Here is an 18,766-nt window from a genome sequence, read left to right on the forward strand (position 1 = left end):
AATCTGTAACAGGAAATTTGTCGACATACGATTGGAATATGAATAAAGTGAATTTTTTTTGAAAACTGTGCCATTATTATACCTGCAGATGTATCCTGAACTGGATGTTTGGAAGATTAGTAAAAAAAATTTCAGAATTGTTGAAAAAATCTACTAACTTAAAGAAGAGTTATTTCCGAGTTTTGAATTTTTCGACTCCCATATGATGTTTGAAAATTGATTTTATTGATTTTCGTGAAAGCTTGAAAGCAAACATTGTCAAATACATTATGGGATTACAAAACAAACAAGAAAGTAAGAAAGGAGATATATTAAACTTGATGGCAGTTTTGGTTTTTTTTTTTGTAGAAACTTGTGGTGGCGGTGGTGGTTCTTAAAAAGGTGTACATCACAAAGATAGGGGGAAATGGTGGGGAGATTAGAAAGGCAGTAGTTTTAAGTGGTGTGCTAGACAATGTTATAGGTAGGAAGAGATAATAATAACATTTATGAAAATTTTAGTATAGAAAATGAATTCAAAATAGGAAAAAAAATTAAAGAAATTAAAAGCGTATATTGGCACATTATGATCATGATAATTATTATCAAAAAATTGCAACATGTAGTGTCTAAGTAAAGTGAGTAGGCACTTAATGACGTCCGTCGGTGGACTTGACGCAAACTTGGCATCTTGAGACGCGGGTACGAAGATTTCCTGACTTGAGTGTCTGACTTTCTGGCACCTGAAAATTAAGGCGTGTTGATATGTTACATGTTCTCAGTCTATTTTTGAATTCTTACCTTGAATTCTGAGTCATTGTCGATGGTGGTAAGCCAGAATGAGAACTTGTTGGCAAAGTAGTGGCAAGATCCGCGGGCACCGTTGCACTCGATGAATGGAGTGGCACGGAAGTCTTCCAAGCAGGATCCTGGTGAGGAGAGTGATTGACCACCTCCCTCGGCTCCGGCTCCGGTGTGCATGGCGAACGAGTATCCGATCCACAAGCTGCTCCATCCTGCTGGGCAGTTTGGAATTTGGATGGTCTGGGAGTGAACAGCGATCGTGTTGGCTGGGGCTTCGCACACAGCGCAGCGCGAGATGTATGGCTCGATTTCACGCTCGTTGACTGGCATCATTGGGATAGCTTCAGATGTTGAGAGCCAGTAAGACTTGTCGTTTCTGGAGGCGTAGTTGCAGACGTTGTTGAAGTCGCAGAACAGGAATGGCATGGTGGAGAATCTTTGGAGGCATGATCCAGCGTGTCCTAAAAAGGCATTCGTTTTAAAAAGTTCAATGGAATAATAAGTTTGTTATTAATAAAATAAAATAATTTTTAATTCACTCACCGAGGTCTTGGTTATGGGATTTCTCGTTTCCTTCAATGTACAACAAGGAATATCCGTCCCACAGCTTGGTCTGACCCTCTGGGCATCTTGGTACTTCGGTGGTTTGGGAGTGCTTGACGAGAACGAATCCGTCTCTGTAAGCTGGTCCTGCAGCTCCTGGTGCTCCTGGCAATCCTGGGGCTCCTGGGCCTCCTGGTTGTCCGTCAAGTCCTGGGAAACCTGGAAGACCTCCCATTCCCTTCTCTCCTGATAATCCTGGGGCTCCTGGGTATCCGTCGTTTCCACGTTGTCCTGGAAGACCTGGTGGTCCATCGTTTCCTGGTGGTCCATCGAGCCCTGGCATTCCCTTCTCTCCACGAAGTCCTGGGGCTCCTGGAAGACCTGGAAGTCCCTTCTCTCCCGGCTCAACGAGGTTTTGTGGTCCTGATGGTCCTGGTGGTCCCACTGGTCCATCAGCTCCTGGGAGTCCGTCTCTTCCTGGAAGACCTGGAAGACCTCCGTCTCCCTTCTCTCCGGCGTATCCTGGCACTCCTGGGGTACCTGGGAATCCAGCTTCTCCCTTTGCTCCTGGGAAACCTGGAAGGCCTCCTTCTCCCTTAAGTCCTGGGATACCTGGGAAGCCTGGTTGTCCTGGAAGACCAGCACCTCCAACTTCTCCCTTCAATCCTGGGATTCCTGGTTGTCCATCTCTTCCTGGTACTCCTGGTAGACCGTCTTCTCCGCGCTTTCCTGGAATTCCATTGGCTCCTAGATCTCCCTTAGCTCCTGGGAATCCTGGCATGCCGGATTCTCCTAAAATAAATTTGTTGCTATTTGAATTCAAATACATTTTTGCAAAATCTTACCCTTCAATCCAGGGGCTCCTGGAAGGCCTGAAAGACCGGATTCTCCCTTTTGTCCTGGAAGGCCTGGGAAGCCGTCTTTTCCTTGAAGTCCTGGGGCACCTGGTGGTCCAACTGGTCCAGCAATAGATTGACCTGGTTGTCCTGGCATTCCTGGGAGTCCACCCATTCCCTTCTCTCCGGAAAGTCCTGGGAGTCCTTCTTGTCCTGGCTGTCCTGGGAATCCTGAGTCTCCCTGAAAAATAAAGGTTTAAAGTGATAAACGGATAGAACCGATTACCTTCAATCCAGGGATTCCTGGAAGTCCGTCTTGTCCTGGGTATCCTGGGGATCCCTTAAGTCCTGGGAAACCTGGGGTTCCAGCGAATCCTTTCTCTCCACCAAGTCCTGGAAGACCTGGCTGACCTGGGTAACCGTTCTCTCCCTTTTGTCCTGGATAACCATCCATTCCACGATCTCCTGGGATTCCGGGTAGTCCTCCTTGTCCCTTGTCTCCACGGATTCCTGGTACTCCTGGTTGACCGTCGAGTCCTGGGGCCCCGGAGAGTCCTGGCTGTCCAGACTGTCCAAGATCTCCCTTTTGTCCTGGGACTCCTGGGAGGCCATCACGCCCTGGAAGGCCGTCTTGTCCTGGGTATCCAGATTCTCCCTTCATTCCTGGGAATCCTGGGAGTCCGTCTTGTCCTGGTGACCCTGGGGCTCCTTGACGTCCAGCCTTTCCTGGAATGCCAGGAAGTCCCTTCTCTCCTGGTTGACCTGGTTGTCCATATCCTGGAAGTCCAGTCTCTCCCTTGAATCCTGGGACACCTGGAAGTCCAGATGGTCCTTGTGGTCCACGAAGACCTGGCTGTCCTGGAAGACCGGCATCTCCCTTTTGTCCGTCACGAGCAGCTGGTCCAGCTTCTCCCTTCTCTCCTGGAAGTCCGTTGAAACCACGATCTCCCTTCATTCCTGGTACTCCGGAAAGTCCATCACGTCCTGGCAATCCTGGCAGACCACCGTTACCCTTCATTCCTGGGGTTCCTGGCATTCCTGGTACTCCTGGTTCTCCCTTTGGTCCGTTAAGTCCTGGCAGTCCTGGGAGTCCTCCGTCTCCTAAATTTTGTACAGTATTAAATATATTCTAGAAAAATTTTGAACTAAATTGTTTATTTTATTGAGCATTAAAAACTGAGTCTAAGGTAATAGTTAATTTTTTTTTTGCTAGAAAGAAAAAAAAGTTTAAAAATTTTACTTCTGAAATACAGAGTAGAAGTTACTCCATTTTGTTTTTGAAAAATACCAAACTGAAATATAAACTACATTTCTTAATGCATTTTCTGATAAGTAAATATTATCTTGTATGTTAACTTAAGAAAAAGTAAAAGCTAACCCTTGAATCCTGGCACTCCTGGGATACCCGCATTTCCCTTCATTCCTGGGTATCCTGGTGCTCCTGGGAGTCCTGGTGCTCCGGATTGTCCTGGTGCTCCGAGATCTCCCTTGAGTCCAGTAACTCCTGGGAGTCCTGGAAGACCGTCTTCTCCCTTCATTCCTGGCACTCCTGGAAGTCCATCTTGACCTGGGAATCCTGGCGATCCTTCACGCCCTGGTACTCCTGGCAAACCGGCGTCTCCCTTTTCTCCTGGGTATCCTGGCTGACCAGACAGTCCTGGAAGACCGTCTCCTCCCTTGAGTCCTGGGGCTCCTGGGAATCCACGTTGACCCTCGAGTCCTGGGGTTCCTGGAAGACCTGGAAGACCGGCGTCTCCCTTAAGTCCTGGGAATCCTGGTGATCCTGGTTGTCCTGGGACTCCAACTCCTGGTTCTCCCTTTTGTCCGTTAAGACCTGGGAGTCCTGGGTTTCCGACATCTCCCTTTGGTCCTGGAATTCCTGGTAATCCTGGGACACCTCCGAATCCCTTGTCTCCTGGAACACCTGGGTGTCCTGGGAGTCCTGGTGGTCCTGGGAGGCCAGAGTCTCCCTTCATTCCTGGCAGTCCTGGGAATCCTGGTTGACCGACTTCTCCTGGTCTACCTGGGTATCCTCCTTCTCCCTTGGTTCCCTGCAAATCGGAATTTAGAAAAACTATTAGAAGTTAAAGAAAGTAATCTTACTGGAAGTCCTGGGAGTCCTGGTTGACCTGGTGGAGCTGGGTTCACTTGGTTTTCTGGAGCTGGCTCTCCTGGCATTCCTTGGAGACCTGGAGTTCCTGGCAGTCCTGGAAGACCGCCATCTCCTTTAGCTCCTGGGAATCCTGGTTGACCTGGCTGTCCGTATCCGGCTTCTCCCTTATTTCCTGGGAGTCCTGGAAGTCCGTCCTGTCCTGGCTTTCCTGAAAGTCCTGGAAGACCGGCGTCTCCCTTCTCTCCTGGGTATCCTGGCGCTCCTGGTGGTCCGACTGGCCCTGATGGTCCTGGGAGTCCATCAACTCCTGGTTGTCCTGGGAATCCGTTTTCTCCCTTCAATCCTGGATAACCTGGTGGTCCTGGTCTAAGGGTTAGCTGAGTTGGTTCTCCCTTTTGTCCTGGGAGTCCTGGGAAACCGTCTTGTCCTGGTGGTCCTGGAGATCCTGGGCGACCTGCTGGTCCCGGAAGACCATCATCTCCAGCGTCTCCGACTGGTCCTGGCATACCTGGGAGACCGCGGTCTCCTTGTGGTCCTGGCTGACCAGAATATCCTGGCAATCCCTTTTCTCCCTTGGTTCCTGGAGCACAAGCCGAGCAGGTACCTCCTCTGTCTCCCTTTGTTCCTGGGGCTCCCGGAAGACCGTTAACTCCGTCACGTCCGTCATATCCGTTTGGTCCTGGTGCTCCGCGTTGTCCTGGTGCTCCTGGAAGTCCATTAAGAGAATCTCCTGGTGGTCCACGAACTCCTGGCAATCCATTTTCTCCCTTGCGGCCTGGGGCTCCATCGAGTCCTGGCTTTCCGTCCTTTCCTGGAAGTCCTGGGATGCTTTGTCCTGGGGTTCCACGATATCTAAAATTAGAATAATACAGATAGGCAATCTTTTGAAAACAACTAACCCTGGTTCGCCCTTTGGTCCTGGAAGTCCTGGAATTCCAGATGGTCCAGAGACTCCTGGCGCTCCTGGAATACCGCCATCTCCCTTATCTCCCTTTGGTCCTGGGAGTCCTTCATTTCCTGGGTAACCTGGAAGACCTGGCCCTCCTGTGTTTCCGATTGGTCCAGCTGGCCCTGGGGCTCCTGGGTAGCCATCAGTTCCCGGTGGTCCTGGGTTTCCTGGTCGTCCTGGCAATCCTGGTGGTCCTGGAGCTCCGTCATTGAAAGTACCACCCTGAAAATTGAACAATTTAATGTTTAATGTTTTCAAAACAAAATCCTACTCCTGGTGGTCCTGGTGGTCCGGAGTTACCCTTTGGCCCATCTCTTCCTGGGTATCCAGCTTCTCCCTTTTGGCCTGGAAGTCCTGGGATTCCGCCAAGTCCGTCAAGACCACGATCTCCCTTGAATCCTGGTGGTCCAGCGTTTCCTGGGCGACCTTCCTTTCCCTAAAATCAAAATCTTTAATAAAATATAGCAGGATTCGATGCTTACTCTTGGTCCAGCTGGTCCAGACAATCCCTTTTCTCCCTTCATTCCTGGGAGTCCTGGCTGTCCTGAGAGTCCTCCATTTCCTGGGTAACCGCGTTGACCTCCCTCTCCTGGCTCTCCCTGCAACACAAAACATATTAGAAACATAGAGGGGAAATTAGATGTATAGCAAAACACACACGGAAAACCAGCTATGCAGTTATTGATTCGTACTAACAGTAAACGTGTAAGTTTAAAATTTTGTTCTCTTTTCCGTTTCAAAAAATGAAAAGAGAATAAGGCAGAGCTAGAAGTAGTAGAAGTTTCCAATGCCAAATAATACAGCTATTCTAGTCTATATGAACTCTGGGAAGATCATGCAAAAGAAGCTTGAAAGGCAAGAAAGTAGAAGTAATTTGAAAAAAAGGCTTCTTTTAGAAACTGAGGCGAAAACTGTTAGAGTTAGCGTAAATAAGGCGGGTGTAAAAAATTGTAAATGGTTGGAATCGTTCAGTTAGCCTGCTCTAAGTATTCTTGCCTTCTCTCCCTTCTCTCCTAGGTCTCCCTTAGGACCGATAATGGTTCCCTTGGACATGGTGGAGGCGATTGGGCCTGGCGGACCGGCCGGTCCCATCGCACCAATGTCTCCCTAAAAAAAGAAAGAATTAATAAACAGTACCTTGTCTCCCTTTTCTCCAGGGTTTCCGCGAGGTCCGACAATTGAGCCGGATCCGGTGAACTCACGTGGTCCCGGTGGACCTGGTGGTCCGACAGAACCTAGATCTCCCTAGAATTTAGAAAATACAATAATTAAAATGATTGGAGTTCAGAATGAAAAAGCATTTCTGAAAGGGAGAAACAAAATTTCTAGAAATATCCCAAAACCCAAATAGCCCCAATTTCTCACAGGATCTCCTTTTGGTCCAATGCTTCCGATTCCTGGGTTTCCTGGGGATCCAGCCTCTCCAGGTGGTCCACGTGGTCCCTGGAATAATTAAAGAGTTAGTTTCTCGAAAACCAAAGAACAAGGTCCTACAGCATTTCCAGTATCTCCTCGGTCTCCCTTTTCTCCTGGGTATCCATCACGACCGGATGGTCCTGGAAGTCCGGGCATTCCTGGCATACCGCCATCTCCCTTCTCTCCTGGAGCACCAGCATATCCGATAGCTGGCTCTCCCTTCAAACCGTCCATTCCTGGTGGTCCGGGGAATCCTAAAAGAAATATTAAACTGGTTGTTGATCACTTCAAATTCAATATTTTCAGCAATTTATCTTGTGGTTTTTTTGCCAGCGAAACACTCATAAAACTGGGTTGGAAGCGACAGAAGTGAAAGGAACAACTGTTGGTGTAAACTGAGATGCCAGAAAAATATGTGTGTATGTGCGATGCTGCTTTTTTTAACTAGCAAAGTTTTTGCTCTAGTGTCGAGCTGTTTGCTGATTGACCGCAATGCGAAATCAGATTCCAATGAAGTTTTTTTTGTGACAGCTGGCATTAGTACTAATATACTTCTAACTGGTTAGACTTTAGCTAAAATCAACTTGTTGCAACAAGATTAAAGACAAAAGTATTATGGAATATTTAATTACAGACTAGACTTCCCTATCACAACAAAGTTTTGAAACTATTATTTTTAAAAAAGTTGTGATATTTTTGAAAACTTAAGAAAACTTGAGTGTCAGATCGTTAGATAATTGTTTAAAAATCCTCACCTGGCATTCCTGGTGGTCCTGGCCGTCCTGGGATTCCTGGAGCTCCGTCAGTTCCGTTGCAACCATCCCATCCTGGGGCTCCTGGTGGTCCTGGCTCTCCTGGTCGTCCGTTTCCACCGTCATTTCCTGGGAATCCAGGTACTCCAACGGCTCCACGATCTCCCTTGATTCCAACTGGTCCAGGGGGTCCTGCAACAACGATGACTCAGGTTAGTCAATTTTACAACATCAGCTCCTCAGGCTGTAGGGGGGGGAGCCCACTCAATTATTCTATCTTATACTGCTCCCCGCCGCGGAAGATATTGAATGAAAAGAAGAAGATAGCGGGAAGCGAGGTGACCTGGCTCCCTCCGCTTCAAAGATGATTAAAGATTTGATTGAGTGATTGAAATTTGCAAGCAAAGGGGAGCGAGATGACAAGATGATTGAAGAGCTTCACCTTTTTATCTTTATCGGAAATACAAACAACTACACTTTTCTGTACTTTTATTCCGGACACTTGCTTACATACCTTGAGCTCCTTTCAGTCCTTTTGGTCCAGCGAGTCCTTCTGGTCCTGGGAATCCACGGATTCCTTGGGTTCCAGGTGGACCTTGTGGTCCTGGTGCTCCCTGAAATTTCGACTCTTCAATAAAAGATTCCACGTCTAAAATCATTAATAGGGTCAACTAATCAGTATAAATCTTAAGGTGTTGATTTCAACAATTGCTTTGTGTGACCCCCGTTGACCCTTTCCTCCCACGTCTGACAGGGTGCCACGCTGGATGGGAGGATAGTGACAGCTGCGGAGCGCGTCTTTTGCTCGGAGAGCTCTCGAAATGTTACAATCAGTAAGAGGTGCTCAATCAATGAGCTTGTTGTGAAGATATTGGGGAGAGAGTTAACTATTCTTAAAAGTAATAAGGAGTTCGAAAAATGCACTTCTAAACAAAAAGTTACAGATTTAGAGATTTTCTTTAAAAAAAAACACGAAAATTAAACGTACCATAGATCCTTTTTCTCCGACGCAGAAACATCCTCGGTTAGAGCAATCTCTGCATGTAGCTTGCTGAAAATTATAGAAAAATATATGAATTTCAAAAAAATAAATTTTAAAAAATTTAGTTTTCAAACGTTCACTTTTTAGGCTTAACGTTTCAAATCTACTGAAAAAAATTCTAATTATAATTTGTCATACTCAAAAAAAATCAGTTTACATATTTCATTACATATTTCAACAAGTAAAAAAGTAAAAAAAAAGCTTACCGATTGAACATAGCTCACAGCTAGTAAGGCCAATATGGCCAGTCGCAACACGGGCCTGCAAAGTTAAAAATAAATAAAAAATTTAAAAAAGTTAAAATTGAATAGTACTGTTTTTTCAAAAATCAAAATTTCTGGATGGTTTAGGACTCAATGGCTAGATTCTGAAAAACGTAGTTAAAATTTCAAAAGTTGGAATATGTTCAAGAAGATTTGTTCAAAAATACAGAACAAATCAAATATGGTAAGTTGAACCAAAAAAGAGAAAGTCTTACCCGAGAGCCGCTCGTTGCTTCATGGTGGTAGGCAGCCGCTGGCTGTGAGAGCACCAGTTAGAAGAAAGGATTCAACTCTTAGTTAAGGAGGCGGGGCGTCCAAAACGATCGAAAGAAAGAGAGAGAGAGAAGGAGGGACCGCTGCTCCGTCCGTCGTCTTCCGAGGCACAGACGGCAGCAGTGCACGCTGTAATATGCGAAAGATCAAGCCGAATGCTTCGGAAGCGAAGAGGTTCGAGATGCCCGGCGTCGGATAGACAACCAACGCAAGGAATCTAGCGGAATCAATCGAGCTAAAAAAAAAGCGACACGGATTGTTACGGGAGGGACCGACCGCAACATGTGCATATGGTCAGTAGATTGATCGGGTGAAAAAGTTCAATAAGATAGATGAAAAATTGAAAAGGTACCGATAAATTATGACTTAGACCAAGTGTTTTTTGCAATTAGTTTATCATAAGCTAAAATTTAAAAAATTGTAATAACTTTCTGCAAAACTTTTCTTATTCTTTCCATGTTTATAATTGTATATGTTTACTTAATTCTGAAAGGTCAAAAGTTCAGAAGCATTACTAAACATGACTACATAGATTTCAAAAACAAAAAACACTAAATAGACTTTAATAAAGCCTAGGAATGTCAACCTTCATCTTTTCAAAAATAAAGCTATTCAGCCAGACCAAACTGTTCAAACTGAGAAATCTTCAGTGTATATGGAAATGTCCAAAATTCGGTACTCTAAATCCTTTCCAAATGCTCAATCTCTTCAATCACTCTATGTTGCTATTCACCGATCTAAATTCATCTTCTCCCCTTTCCTCTTATCAATCTGTTGACCCTCCCTTCCAAGAAAACTTTGATAAAGTGCACATAGCTGTCAGCAATTGATTGACGATAACCGATGAGCATCTGAATCAGTTTGGGATTAAGAAGTCCAAATGTAATGGGTTGAAAGTACATCTGGAAACGATTTGTGGAACAAGCAAAGACTGCAAGTTTGAAGAAAATAATGCACAAAGCACCGCATTTTTTCTAGGTAATGGTTAATTTTTGACATCAATTTCCAGCAATTTGACATGAAAATTTTGAAACCAATGCTTTAGTCATTAGTAACAATTTTTAGTGAGCATTCTAAAACTAATAGCTTGATTCTAGTACAAGTAAGCTACACGAACCTATGCAAGACACCTCATCAAAAAAGGTACATAATTTTTCTTGGTTTTGGGACATAATTTCTACTAGTTGAAAAATCAGATTTAAAAATAGTCTGTCCTTTGCAAAACTATAGTTTTCAAAGTGCTATCCTTGCCAGAAAAAATTCCTCCCTATCCTTCCTTATCACAGCTTTCCCCTTGACCACGGCAAGCCGGCACTAAGTGCCTCCTGACGCTTCGGCAACATTGTGAGTATAAAAACGACACGTCGAGGGGTCAAGTTTTTCTTCATGAAACGCACTTCAACAGCTGCTCGAAATGATGAAAATGACACCGACTAGTACTTTAAGCCGGCTGTGGTTCTAGCTCTTTTTTGCTGCAATTCGAGGGATGCCTGGCACTGTGAGCACATGTAGACCATCTGGACAAGGTCGTACATCTAAATTTTTGAAATTTAGTAAACCGGAAAAAAAACGAGATGTGTACAATTTTATTATTGTTTCAAAAGAGAAGTTCTGAAAGGAAATGCACAATAATCAACATATCAGTTTGGAAAAACCGTACAGATATTTTTCTTACAGACTCTTTCGATGTTTGGTGTCCGCCACAATGTGATGGAGGAAAGAATAAGACTAAACGCTTATTTTTGCTGTTTCATAAACATTCTTCATCCACTCTGATCAGAATTTGTATACACTTATGTGTGAGACGGGGGGAAGAAAAAGAAGATGAATCGCACATATGTGGCATTATAAAAAGTTTTGAAGAAGAAGAAGAATCCGAAGATGATGAAGATGAGCCAATTTGTTTACAGGCATCTGAAAAGTGTAAACAAAGTTTCTACACTCGATTGTCCTTTCGTGTTGCACAAAGTGCACAACTTGAGGAGCAGTTCAAGCAGTTGTTCGTCACCGAGCCTTAGGGATCGATCATCTTAGGATTACTGAGAGCAAAACATAGAGAGTAGGGTACTTGTTGGTTAATGCTTTCTGAAACGTTTTTGCGATGGTTTGGGAAATCTGGAATTGAGATCTCAGCAGGTTTTCTGAAGACAACAGGATGTTATAGAATCAAATGCAAATATTAAAAAAAAACCGTATTTTCTCAATTTTTCAATTGCCCAGAAGTGCTAAAAGTATATACGGTGGTTATTTAAAAAAAAAAATTTTAATTTTACTATATGACATTTTAATATATGGTTGTTTTATTATTTTGTGGAAAGATCCATACGGTTTTTTGTTTGAAAATTTTAAAGACTAAGTTTTAATCTAAAATTTGGGATTTTTATTCTAAATAATAGTTTATCAAACTTTTATTAAACTTAGCTTAATGTTCGTTTTTTATAAATGATTTACAGGTTTTTGACAGCGTTCTTGGTGAATAAATTGCCAATTTTGTTAATCGGTAATTTTTGGCAAAAATATATACAGTGGTCAAAATTGAGTTCAACCTATCTTGTAATACAAACAAATTCCAATTAAAATTACTTACTTAGGATACTTCATTCTGCAAAACTTTGAACAATTTACAATTTTTTTTCCAAACGTTTTGAAAACTTCTTGACTTGCACTTTGTTGGCAACATTTTTAGAGCCACAGTATTTCTAAATATTTATTAAAAAAAACAACAACACAAGTTTGTTGTTTATAAATCAATTTGACAAATTCCACCGTTCATATCTGTTTCTACATTCATCAGATCACACAATCATTCTTCATGCCACCAATCGGCAACATTTGTGCCTTCATCTGATGCCCTCTACAGCCTGCCATCTCTCAATCAGTGACATCCACCACTATTCTATAGGTATATAGATTGACGGTGTGCCCCGTAACTATTGAGCAAAGGAGGAAAAGCAGCACAGTGGGCAGCTGTTCGTCGCAATGACTCATCTTGTGCTTCTTCTCGGCGAGATAGGCCGGCCGAGCGCAAGAGGCCCCCAGCCACCCCACCAAACATTGTAACATTTTGCTCGCCTCTCTTGCCTCTTTCTCGACCGACCGAAACTTTTCTGGAGGTTGTATATCTGACGATTTGCACACGGCTGGCTCTCGGGCAACGGCGAGAAGTTTTGTCTTGAGATTTGAAATTCCATTGGAGGGGGATCTTCCAGGAGATGAATTGAACTCTTGATTTTGATGTGAAGCACCGGGAACAACGGCACATAAAGTTTCGGAGGAACATCGGAAAGAGGACCAAAAATCACAAACGGATCAACATTAAATCAAAGTGATTTTAATGTTTTTTTTGTGAATGTCTACTTTTAGAATTGAGAATGGAAAATTCAGAGAATCATTCAAATGATCTTTTTTATTATTGGAAGTAGAATTTCATCCAATTTTATTTTAGAACTTTACAAACTACAAACAGCAAAATTTTTAATGAAAAGCTATCCCTGTAAATATATCTAGCTTACCAACTGAAATGATCTCAGTCCTGTAAATAAAATTGTTGTTATTGAAAATTTACTTGAAAACTGTATTTTCACGCTTGAGCCACGGAGCACATAAATCTTTCAGTCAACAAATGTTATAGCAAAAACTAGAAACGTCAACTCGAAGCACTGCTTTCTGAATGAAACCTCCGAGTCATTAGAGTTAATTGCTGAAAACTTCCTTTTTTTTTGAAACACAAATTTTGGCTAAAATATCAAAATTGTGGCCACTTTTCCGTGTCGCAGTGGTCCGAAGTTGACTTTTTTGGAATTATCATCTTTTATTGCATATTGCGGTCATTTATCTCACATAATTTCGTTGATGATTAAGATACATTTAAACCCGATAGGTAACCAAAAATGATTAAAAAATTGGTTACCAGTCGGCTTTAAATGTACCTTATACAACGAAATTGAATAATGATAAACTACTTAATATGCAATAAAGAATGATAATTCCAAAGAAGTCAACTTTGAACAGATGCAGGACGGAAAAGTGGCCAAATTCGATATATTTGCTATAATCAGGCGAATTTTTTTTTTGAAATGTTGAACCGCTATAAAAAATTTTGAAACATTTTTTGAAAAGTTTTATTTAAAAATTTGTTTATTCAAGCCTATTTTCGGTCTATATGCTCAAAATCGTTCGAACCGTTAGTCCTCCTTTGAACGCTGCTCTATGGAACTCGTGAACTTTCAAATGTATTTTATTTTTCATGATAGAAATCCGAACGAAACCTTTGTTTTTATGTGCATTTTTTTTCTTACACTCAACCAAATGTTCAAGGAGCTCGGATGCAGCACAAGGCACAATAAAGGGGCCAAAAATCACAACAAAAAGGAAACAATCAATTTAAAAATAAAATCCGGGGAGTTTTACGGCTAGTGTCTTCTAAGAAAAATGAACTAATGAAAAAGTATGATGGAAAAGGGCGGGGAACGCTTAATTGAAAAACGTCTGGGATAAGTATTGTTGTGCTCTGAGAAACGTCGTGGTCCCATCAATCGTCATCATCAATACAAATACAACGCCCACCATTCAGCTGAAAGTGTTATTTATTTTATGTCCATGGGGTATCAGTGATTTTCTCTAGCCACTAGCTATAATGCGTTGGTAATGTTGAGTTCAGACAAGTTGATGAAGTTTATTATTTTTCGTTGATAGAAAACAACCAAAATTTAAGCTATTAAATTCTACCTGTACATTTAATTTTTTCCACCCATTAAAAGAAAAACTCAGCATAACCTCCCCTCCCAACCACCCTCCTTGTAGTTAATTAATATTTTTCTTGGTTTTCTTATCATTTTAATCAAACCCATCTCCACTACCTACTATCTTCCATAATTCCATTATTCGAAAACAACTTTCTTTCTTCATTTTTCTTTCAAATTTGTTTCATTCTGCAAAAAAAGTAGGTCCGGGTGGTAACCAAATTTTGAATCGATTTGTCATCACTACACATTTCTATTCATTACAGTTGTGACACTAGTATTATTATATTTTTTCAATGTTCAGCTTTATTTTGTTGCGCCCTTTTTCGTTACTTTTATAATTTTTTAAAATTGGGAATATTTACTTTTTTTCAGATTTGGGTAAGAATGACCAAAACAATCAAAAATTTATGTATCCTTCTTGTTATTTCGTCGGCAACAGCAAATATGGTAATATTTTCAAAAAATATTTGGGAAATCATAACTCAAAAATTAACTAAATTCCGCTGACAGATAATTTTTATTTTTTCTTTTAAACTTTTATTATCAAAATATATAAACTGACATGTGAAACGTGGCTTTTTTAAATTTTGTTTTTTATTCAAGCTCCTCCCATTCCTGACCTTTCGTTGAAAAATATTTCATTTATTAGTTCATTAAAAAATGGGAGAAGCTTAAATGAAAAACAAATTAAAAAATAAGCCACGTTTCACATGTTAGTTTATATATTTAGATAATATTGAAGGTGGAGTTGCGCAAGTGGGGATTTTGTCTGAATACACTTATAATAGTCCAAAAGGACCGAATACCGTAGTAAAACATTCCAAACAATTTTTAGCTTTTTCATAATGGACAAAGTGTTGGCAAATTTCCAAAATTTTGAAAAATATGAGATTTTGAAGAAATCCAGCATGTTTTCGTATATCCCGACCCCTGCAATGTTTTAATACAAATAATTATTATAAAACAAAATGGAAGTATTGAAAAGTGTATGTAAAACACTTTTTTTGGTCGACTTTCAAAATAATGAGTGTCAAAAACTGAGAAATCGTCACTTTTTGACAGTAAATAAAAAAATTTCAAAAAATTTGTGAAAAGTTTTATTATGATATTCGGTCATTATGGCACCATTGGAATAGTTTTTAACACTTTCCCTACTAGCGCTACTCCAACTTTAATTAAATTCTTACAAACCAACATTTATACTTTACCTCATTTTTCAGACCCTACAAGAAAAACAAATAGAAAATGCTTTATCTGAAATTGTGGGCGATCAACCACCCCACGATCTTACCTTAAATCATAAGGAAGAGTCTCTTTACGACATGCTTGTTGCCAGTGTTAGAGCAGGTAGAGAGAGTCACTTTGAGCTTGATCAACTGGATGTGCATACTGAGACAAATCAATCTGGACACGATCACCACATTCATAATAATGAGGAGCATAAACATCATAATATGAGGAGTCATGATCATCACACCATGAAGATGTGGTTTCATTGGGGGTTCGATGAAGTTGTGCTTTTTGATTTCTGGAGAATTGATGATAAAAATGGTAAGCTTTAAAAAAAGATTGCCTCTAAGTAAGTTTTCCTATACTTTGCGGAATCTTCAGCAAATTTGTTTTTTTTTTTTGTGAATTTAACCAGGGGTGGGCGGCAAACGATTATTTCCGGCAAATCGGAAAATTGGCAAATTTCCGGAATTGAAATTTCCGGCAAATCGGCGAACCGGCAATTGCCGACTTGCCGAATTTGCCGGAAAAACGGAAATTTGCCGAAAAATTTTGTCAGATTATGATTTCGTTTTTTTTTGTTGGAACTGTCAGAATTTCAATTTCAAATAGCAAAATTAAACACGCATCCTATGACTGTTCTTACATCTAATTTGAAAAACAAGCAAATTCTATGAAAATATCTAAGGAAAACAGGAAAAAATTAAAAAAAAAAAACACAGTTTCAACTGTTTCCGTTTTATAAAAAACACCTCTAAACATTTCCGGCAAATATGAGATCCGACAAACGGCAAACCGGCAATTGACCAAAAATCAAAATTTCCGGCAATTCGGCAAACCGGCAAATTGCCCTAATTGAAAACTTCCGGCAAATCGGCAAACCGGATTTAACTTAAAAAACCCTCAAATAATTGATGAAATATTGTAAAAGTATGCCAAATCAAGTTGTCTATAAAAAATTAGTCACTTTTCCAAATTAATGAGACTCTCCGAAAAATAGTCTTGATCCTCTTGTGACCAATAAAAAATTGGTATTGCATGCAATGGTAAATCAAAATTAAATATGAGTTTTGTAAAAATTATTATTCAGGAATGGTTCTTTCGTGTTTACTAATTTTCGTCATGGGTGCAGTTTATGAAGGATGGAAGAGCTTTGAGGGAAGATTTCAAGGATAATAATGCTAGCTCACCACTGGTGAACCACTCGAGAAGTACCACCCCAGAAGTTAGACAGTAAGTAATGTCAATGTAATAACTTTATAATTCGTTGATCAGTCCCGGGCCATTGTCAGTTGTGCGGTTGACTCAAGCTGTGCTCTACATTGTTCAGCTGGTCTTTGCATACTGGTTGATGCTGATTGTTATGACATACAATATTTGGCTCAGTAAGTTTTAAATAAAATTGTTTTACTTTGTAGGTTAGCCACTGTAAATCTCATTTTGTGATCCTGACTTTTCTATGTATAACTCTTTACCACTGGAAACGTTTTTAATTTCAGCGCTCGCGGTAATTCTCGGAGCAGGATTTGGGCACTGGATTTTTGCAGTTCTTCATTTTGCCAACCCAAATGGAGAAGCTGCAGATTCCATTGCTACTGATGCTTGTCATTGATGCTGATTTTAAGAGGAAAATGTTGTTGAAATTTCGAAACAAGTTAAGAATTTTATTTGAATATGCAAAAAATGTTAACACAGTTGAGAATCACATTGTAATTATTAATAAAAACGTATGTTAATATTAATTATTTTTTGATAATGCTTTCAAACATTCTGTTCATTTTTGTGACTTTAGAGTTTTTAACAAATTAGTCATAAAGTAATCTTTGATAATCTAGAATAATCTTTAAATCGGCAGTGAAAAAGTGTTTCTTTCTGTTGTTTTCATCTTCTATCCAAAAATCAAATGTTCGAATGACGTTGACTAGCGAAACGGTGAAGACGGCGCCGCTCGGTTCTGAATCAGAAAGATAACCTCAATTCGATTGTTCGAAAAAAAAAACTCACCTAAAATAGTTCACATATCCCAGGACACACCCAAGACAAGTGAAGATACCAAACAGGACAAATGGTGAGTAGATGTTGTCGAAGACGTCGGTTTTTTGCGAATGTTCTATAAAAGTTGGGTAATTGTAACCTTTGTCAAGTAGCAGTAAATTTTTGTTTGAGACATTTAAAATTAAAAAAAAACTTTTTTTTTTAATTTCATGATTTGATGGTTTTTTTTAAATTTATGTGAACATTGTAGGTGCTTGAACTTTTGGCGACGTTTCAAAGTTTTGAATGAGAATTATTTTAAATTATATTCGGTCAAGTGAGATAAATTTGCATTATTTAAAAAACCACACACTGATGCAATTTTACTTTTAATAAAAATCGTTTTTTAAACGGTTTGGATATTTTTTGGAATAACCAGAAAATAAATCAAAAAAGATTGAGAAGTTGTGTAGATCATACAATCAAACTTTCCTTTAGAAATACTTTGAAATAAGTAGCTCATAAAAAGTTTGTGAATTAATTATAATCATAATCATCTTAGCAACAATTTTGAAACAATTTTTTTTTGCTGGAAAATGTTAAAGCTCTTTTTTTGACATCCATAACAGTTTGACGGCAGAAAAACACCTTGAACTAGAACAAGTCGAACTTAAAAACTTTCAAGCCATGAAATAAAGTAAAAAATGGCCTTACCATTGACTGAATATTTTGAAAAATCACTTTGACTGAATATAACTTTGACTTAAAATTTAAAAAAATCAAAAATGTGTAGAAGTGTTTAATTATAATATTTAGACGCTGCTTCACATTTAAGAAACGTTATTTTTCAAAAAATCCCATGACAAAATTCTCAGTCTTTATTTTTTTCTAATTTTTTTGTTTTTTTTTTCTTGTAAAATTTAAGACAAAGCTTCTCACAAGGGAAACCGAACATTTTGATTTTCTGATATAAACGTTTCAAAAAATTACCTTCTTCTTGGCTTAAGAGTTTGTGAAGCTTGTCCTTAAGTGCAGCTTGCAAGTGGAGGAAATGCATTTCAAATCACAAATGAAGATTCTCAACATCGAGTTGCTCAATTTATTGAAGCATCCAAATGTTATGTAATTTGACTCTTTATAAACTGACTATACATACATGTCACTCAAAAAGTTCCCTTTTAGTTCTTTATCTGTCATAACGAACAATCAAAGGCATCAAAGTTTCAATGGGGGGGCGTGATATCACAAGAGAATGATTGGGTGGGGTGGGTTTGTGTGTATTGGGGTCAGCTCTCAAATTAGAGCATTTTTTTCAGTATACCGTAAGCAAATCAAAGTAAGGCCTCGGGATGGTTGGGGGATATTTGTGTCCAGAAATTCAAAAAAAAAAAACTCAGGAGAAAGAAAAATAATAACAACTACCAGAAAAGGAAAACGAAAAATCTACAAAAAAAATGGAGGGACATGTTGCGAATAAATTATCGATGGGGGAAAGGCTACCAGAATAAAAAACCACACACTTCCTTAAAATACCTGCTCAGGAAAGCTGTGGGTGTTTCAAGGAACAGAGCAAGAAAAATGCCTACAATTCTTGAATGAAAGCGCTGTACAATGGGAAAAAGGTCAGATGGGGGGGGGGGGGGGGGGGTGGGGGGGTAAACTAGGAAATGTTGTGGATAGGGGCATAATACCGTCAAAAATGTGTAGTTGAGAAAGATTTGATTGGGACGAGAAAATGAAGGAAATTTCAGGGGGATATTGTGCATGGGAGAAGTTGAAGGTTGAAAAAAAAATATTAAAAAAATGAACCACGTATTTACACAACACAGGGGAGAAAATCAAAAAAA

General features: G+C 40.1%; 2 protein-coding genes, 9 non-coding genes and 1 pseudogene across 13 annotated transcripts; 5 read left to right on the forward strand and 7 right to left on the reverse strand.

Moving 5' to 3' along the window:
- Positions 1-204: 204 nt before the first annotated feature.
- Positions 205-8,948, reverse strand: let-2 (Collagen alpha-2(IV) chain; the record flags this gene model as incomplete). 2 transcript variants are annotated; one of them, NM_078263.5, is made up of 18 exons in its annotated part: positions 205-722; positions 781-1,244; positions 1,327-2,118; positions 2,172-2,403; positions 2,449-3,263; positions 3,541-4,213; positions 4,266-5,127; positions 5,175-5,446; positions 5,496-5,660; positions 5,707-5,823; positions 6,362-6,469; positions 6,590-6,667; positions 6,719-6,894; positions 7,396-7,584; positions 7,907-8,006; positions 8,381-8,443; positions 8,641-8,695; positions 8,913-8,948. In NM_078263.5, 18 exons carry the CDS (start codon positions 8,933-8,935, stop codon positions 630-632), a joined length of 5,277 nt encoding a protein of 1,758 aa, NP_510664.1. The 2 variants fall into 2 exon arrangements, with proteins under 2 accessions (NP_510664.1, NP_510663.1); NM_078262.7 differs by lacking the exon at positions 6,362-6,469 and adding an exon at positions 6,221-6,331 and having other exon boundaries at positions 630-722; positions 8,913-8,935.
- On the forward strand, positions 7,571-7,847 carry F01G12.16. Its single transcript, NR_072857.1, has one exon. It is a non-coding gene; the product is annotated as an Unclassified non-coding RNA F01G12.16 (non-coding RNA).
- F01G12.14 lies at positions 7,585-7,793 on the reverse strand. The gene has a single exon (NR_072858.1). It is a non-coding gene; the product is annotated as an Unclassified non-coding RNA F01G12.14 (non-coding RNA).
- Positions 8,080-8,239, forward strand: F01G12.17. Its single transcript, NR_072859.1, has one exon. It is a non-coding gene; the product is annotated as an Unclassified non-coding RNA F01G12.17 (non-coding RNA).
- F01G12.10 lies at positions 8,529-8,625 on the reverse strand. The gene has a single exon (NR_072860.1). It is a non-coding gene; the product is annotated as an Unclassified non-coding RNA F01G12.10 (non-coding RNA).
- A 160-nt stretch (positions 8,949-9,108) lies between the features above and the next one.
- Positions 9,109-9,217, forward strand: F01G12.12. The gene has a single exon (NR_072861.1). It is a non-coding gene; the product is annotated as an Unclassified non-coding RNA F01G12.12 (non-coding RNA).
- A 305-nt stretch (positions 9,218-9,522) lies between these two features.
- On the reverse strand, positions 9,523-9,618 carry F01G12.11. The gene has a single exon (NR_072862.1). It is a non-coding gene; the product is annotated as an Unclassified non-coding RNA F01G12.11 (non-coding RNA).
- A 2,304-nt stretch (positions 9,619-11,922) lies between these two features.
- F01G12.13 lies at positions 11,923-12,119 on the reverse strand. Its single transcript, NR_072863.1, has one exon. It is a non-coding gene; the product is annotated as an Unclassified non-coding RNA F01G12.13 (non-coding RNA).
- On the forward strand, positions 11,934-12,059 carry F01G12.9. Its single transcript, NR_072864.1, has one exon. It is a non-coding gene; the product is annotated as an Unclassified non-coding RNA F01G12.9 (non-coding RNA).
- Positions 12,120-13,514: 1,395 nt separating the features above from the next.
- Positions 13,515-13,535, reverse strand: 21ur-14759. The gene has a single exon (NR_072865.1).
- A 564-nt stretch (positions 13,536-14,099) lies between these two features.
- Positions 14,100-16,557, forward strand: F01G12.1 (annotated as a pseudogene). The gene is made up of 5 exons: positions 14,100-14,162; positions 14,936-15,266; positions 16,036-16,178; positions 16,221-16,330; positions 16,445-16,557. Coding segments are annotated over exons 1-5 (760 nt in total).
- Positions 16,558-16,593: 36 nt separating this feature from the next.
- On the reverse strand, positions 16,594-18,078 carry F01G12.18 (Small integral membrane protein 7-like). Its single transcript, NM_001270346.3, has 3 exons — positions 17,910-18,078; positions 16,950-17,055; positions 16,594-16,899 (listed from the first exon to the last, which is right to left on the reverse strand). Exons 1-3 carry the CDS (start codon positions 17,974-17,976, stop codon positions 16,845-16,847), a joined length of 228 nt encoding a protein of 75 aa, NP_001257275.1. The 5' UTR covers positions 17,977-18,078; the 3' UTR covers positions 16,594-16,844.
- Positions 18,079-18,766: the final 688 nt, after the last annotated feature.

The sequence above is a fragment of the Caenorhabditis elegans genome, chromosome X (genome assembly GCF_000002985.6).
Source record: "Caenorhabditis elegans chromosome X".
Taxonomy (NCBI): domain Eukaryota; kingdom Metazoa; phylum Nematoda; class Chromadorea; order Rhabditida; family Rhabditidae; genus Caenorhabditis; species Caenorhabditis elegans.